Source organism: Saccopteryx leptura, chromosome X (assembly GCF_036850995.1).
Source record: "Saccopteryx leptura isolate mSacLep1 chromosome X, mSacLep1_pri_phased_curated, whole genome shotgun sequence".
NCBI lineage: Eukaryota > Metazoa > Chordata > Mammalia > Chiroptera > Emballonuridae > Saccopteryx > Saccopteryx leptura.
The window spans coordinates 18,724,447-18,729,302 of NC_089516.1; the positions used below are offsets into that span (position 1 = coordinate 18,724,447).

The 4,856-nt window shown below is 45.4% G+C and overlaps 1 protein-coding gene across 1 annotated transcript; it reads left to right on the forward strand.

Annotated features, from left to right (window-relative positions):
- Positions 1–3,556: 3,556 nt before the first annotated feature.
- Positions 3,557–4,533, forward strand: LOC136386224 (melanoma-associated antigen B5-like). Its single transcript, XM_066357732.1, is given in 2 exon segments — positions 3,557–4,495; positions 4,498–4,533. Coding segments are annotated over 2 exon segments (975 nt in total).
- Positions 4,534–4,856: the final 323 nt, after the last annotated feature.

Below are 4,856 nucleotides of genomic sequence, written 5' to 3' on the forward strand. Positions count from 1 at the left end.
TAAGGGGCTGGCAGCAGTCAGCAGACGGAGGATGTCCAGGACATGGGGAGATTCAGGGTGAGGAGCTCGATGGTTGCGGGGACGACTGACGTCATAACATGGGACACTTCAGAATCCCTGAGCACCGCCATTCAGGGAGGCTCAGCCTTTGTCAGGCAGAAGCCCCCCTCAATTGCTTCCTCGGGGATCACAGAGAAGGGAAGGTGTTCACTTGAACGGTGTGGTCACAGCTCAGCAGAGGGAAGATTCTTAGATACACATTTGGGGGTCAGTGAGGATTAGAGTGCAACAGCGGTGGGAGTCAAATAATTTGATGAGTTCTCTTGCCTAATTACCATTTTAAGAATAAAAAAGTGATACGTTGAAAGATAAGTTATTATTTAACACTTAAATAAGAATAATAAAAGAGGTACACAAAGCTTGATTATGTTATGAGTTTAAAAATATTAATGAAAAAATACTAAATAATACTTGACAAAAAACAATAAAACTCTTAGAGATATTACCACATTGTTCTTTGATTGGCATTCTCACTTACAATTTTTTACCTGTGGACAGAATGAAGATAACTATGGGTGCTTAGAATACTCTGTTGTGCAGATGAATGTTAAAAAAAGTAAGGAATGTAAATTTGTGATTACCACATTAGGTGGCTTCCCTGTCTCCCATCTTAGAGAGAATCCTGATTACAAGTGCCATTTTAACAACCAGTTTGCCGAACTAAACAAAAAATGAGGTATTGGATCTGCCGAACCCATGTGAACCAGCTGAATTCCAACACTGGAGTGTATTCCTGTGGCAGCTTTCACAAGGGGCCTCCATTTGATTGGTGCTTCACTCATTTGGCAAAAGCCAGGCAAATGCAGCCAGATAAGCCCAAACTCAGTTCTGTTCAGGGTCTTGAGTGGGTGGGGACCATAGTGTGAGAGAGGCTTCAAGCAGAGACAGACAGGGGACCCTGGACCTAGCAGTGCCCAGCAGGGAAACTGGGTGAGGCCTGAGGGACCACCCACCCTGAACAGGAAGGTGAAAGTCAAGTCAACAGTCAGCAGGAAAGAGGGCCCTCAGCCCCTACCTGGAACCCAGGTGAGGTCTCTAAAGAGAACTGAGAACCCTAAAGTCCAGGACAGGGAGGGCTTAGGGACATGTAAGTTATGGGTGCTCCCTGCCAGAATACCATCTCATCTCATTCTTGTGCCATCTCAGAGGTTGGAAGTGTTCTATTCAGAGCAGCAGTGTGGATGAGGGCCGGGTCTAGCCTATAATTAACTTGATGGTGCTGAACATGACCTGAGAGCACTCCCCAAACCCAGGGCACAGATTACCTCACAAGCCCCTGCAGACGCCAAGCTAACCCCTAGGTAGGATTCTATGGCTCTGGCCTAAGGCTCACTCTACCTTCCTCCGCAGTGTTGACTGGAGACAGCCTGATCTGAACAGCAGCCTTGTGGATTCCTCAAGCGGTGCCCTCAGCCCATGAGGAAGTGGCCTTAAGCAAAGGTGGAAAACCTCCCTGAAGGGGCACACACCATCTCATTGTCCCTCCTGCAGGTATAGGTAAGAGAGCTTCTTGTGGCGTTTCCTTACTGTCTGTCTCTGGCACCTCAGTAATTGAGGACCACGTTTTTGTAGCTGTGAGGCCTAGGGGAGTAAATGGAGGAATTTCATGTCCTGCCAGGAAAAAGGATAGAACTCTGAATGATAACTGAAGAGAACACAGAACTGTGAGGTGACACAGAGCCTGCCCAAGCCGTGAGCACTGGAATGCCTTGGCCAAGGCATTCAGAGTGACTCTATAAGAAGGGTCAGTGTGGTGTAAGACCTTTGGTCTGAAGGGAAGGTCTGCAGGGTAGTTAAGGAAAGAGTTCCAGGCTCTTCCAGGAGTCAAAGTAAGGGCTCTAAGTGCAGACATAGGTAACATTACTCTCTCATAAATAAGAGGGCCACACTGTTCCTCACCCATGCTGGCTGCTCTGGGATACCTGGACATTGTTGATATGATGTGACAAACTCACAGCCTCCTATGTTGTCAAAAGGGGATGAGGACTTTAGTCTAAAGAGTATGGCATTAGGTCAGTAATGGGAGGTTTCTAGGCTCTCCAGAAGGCATGGTGAATACTATCAGAAACACAGGAACTGCCTGACCTGTGGTGACACAGTGGTTAAAGCACTGCCTTGGAATGCTGAGATTACCTGTTTGAAACCTCAGGCTTGCCCGGTCAAGGCACATATTAGCAACTACTTTGAATTGATGCTTCTCTCTCATTTCTAATATCAATGAATAAAATCTTAAAAAAAAGAATGAAACACAGGAACCACACACCCCACAACAGTGAATATACCATAAAAATCATTCTTTACTTGGCTTCCAGGAACCAATGTCAGGTATGGTCAGAGAAAGACGTTCTCATTTTCTTCTAGAGATCTCAGGGTTGCTGACCTTAGAATAAGGGGCAGGATTAAGGCCCAGAGGGGTAATTATAGAACATGATAGGGGTGGATAAAAGCAAAGACTGAGGTACCATGCACTCCTAAATAGAAGGTATGACAAAGAAGCTAGCCATAACCCTGGTTGCAATCCTTAAAGTCTAAGACAGGGCTAAGAAGCTGAAGCTCCACCAACTTTTATTGGTATTTGTCCTATGGTATCCAAAATCCTTGGGGTTTTTAAAATTTTTTTTTAATTAATTATTTATTTTTATATTTTTTTTAAGTGAGAGGAGGGAAGATAGTGAGACAGACTCCCACATGTGGCCCAACCAGTATCCACCCAGCAAACCCATCTGGGACCAATGTGCAAGTAATGAGCTATTTTTAGCACCTGAGGCTGATGTGCTTAGACCAACCAAGCTAGAACTAATCAAGCCACTGGCTGTGGGAGGGAAAGAAGGAGAGAAGAAAGAGGTGGGGGAAGCAGATGGTTGCTTCCCCTGTTTGCCCTGACCAGAAATCGAATCCAGAACATCTATAGGCTCAGCTCAATGCTCTATCCAGTGAGCCACCGTCCAGGGGACCAAATCTTTAATTTTAATTTGCATTCAGCTAAAGGTTTGTGGACACAAGGCCCCATGTGAAGCTATATAGGGACCCTTGAGAATGACTGAGGACGCCAAAAAGTCCAGGGCAAAAGTACCAACTGAATTGTCAGCACTAGATACCTAGACGGGGGTGATTAGCCGAGGACACTTTTCACTTCATTTTTGTGGGGCCCAGGACATGTTAAGAGTTGAATGCTGCTCTAGAATGTAAAATAAGGGACTTCAAACTTAAAGCCTGGTAGCTCCTATTGTCACCTCAGTATACCTGAGGCAGGACTGGCAGGATGCAGTTTGAAAGGCTTCTCAAGTCATAGGCTGAACAAGTCCTAATTCTCAAGAACAGGAGCCCTGTGGGTATTTAGAGTAGTGCTCTTGGGAACTGTAAATGTAGCCTTCCTTACAATTAAGGTGGTATTTCTATCAAAGATACATACACACTCTCAACCTTTACCCCCAGGTGGCCTCATCACCTGTCCTCCTACTGCCACTCCTGACTGTTGTCTCTGACCACATTCAGCATGCCTCGGGGTAACAAGAGTAAGAGCCGAGTCCGTCAGAAACAACAACAGACCCGAGAAGAAGCTGAGAGTCGCAGAATATTTGAGGAAGCTGCCACAGTGGTAGAGAAACAACTTTTATCCTTATCTTTTGTTGCGGAGGATGATCTCCAGAGCTCATCAGCCACCGAGTCACCTAGCACTTCTCAGGCATCTAGGGAAGCTGCAGCTACTACCTTTACCTATTCAGGTGGCTTTCATACAACAGCTGAGAGCAAAAAAGATGAGGAACAGCCATGTACTTCTGAGTTCTTATCTCCTGACCACTCAGGCAGTGATCTTCTAGCTTCACAGGTCAGTGTGTTGGAGCAGTTCCTACTCTACAAGTATGAAGTGAAGCAGCCCATTCTGGAGGAAGACATGCTAAAGATTGTCAGCAGAAAGTACCACGGTGTATTTGCTGGGATCCTCAAGAAAGCCTGTGATCACATTGAGGTTCTCTTTGCTGTTGACCTGATGGAAGTGGACTCAATCAGTCATACCTATGATCTTGTCAGCAAACTGAAACTCCCCAATAATGGAAGGATGCGTGCTGACACAGGGTTACCTAAGACCGGTCTCCTGATGACTATCCTGGGCATTATCTTCTTGAATGGCAACTGTGCCACAGAGCAAGAAGTCTGGGAATTCCTGAATGTGATGAAAGTGTATGCTGGGAAGAAGCACTTCGTCTTTGGGGAGCCTCGGAAGCTCATCACCAAAGACTTTGTGAGGCTGAGGTACCTGGAATACCGCCAGATACCCGACAGTGACCCTCCACGCTTTGAATTCCTGTGGGGTCCCAAAGCGTATGCTGAAACCAGCAAAATGAAAGTGTTGGAATATATGGCCAAGATTAACAAAAAGTCTCCAAGTTCCTTCTTACTACATTACGAGGAAGCTTTGCAAGATGAGGAAGAAAGAGCACAAGCCAGAGGGGCATCCAGAGCTGGCACTAGTACCATCGGCAGGAAGGATCCCAGTGACAAATCCACCAGCATCTCTACCCCTAGTGACGACTGAGGATTTCTTTTCTTCATCAATATAAATATGACCTCATAATAGGGAATTTCGTGGAAAAGTGAAAAAATCCCACAGTAAAATTGTTGAGGCAATGGAACAGGAAAAAACAATAAAATTTCAAACTTGATTTTTCTTAATCCTTTCAGTCGTTTGTTTTGTAAAATTTAGTGATTTAGACCTCAATATGCTTAGCTTATTAAAGAATGCAGAAGGCAGTCAATCTTAATAAGGTAGGCCTCTTCCTCCCTTTCTCTTCTAG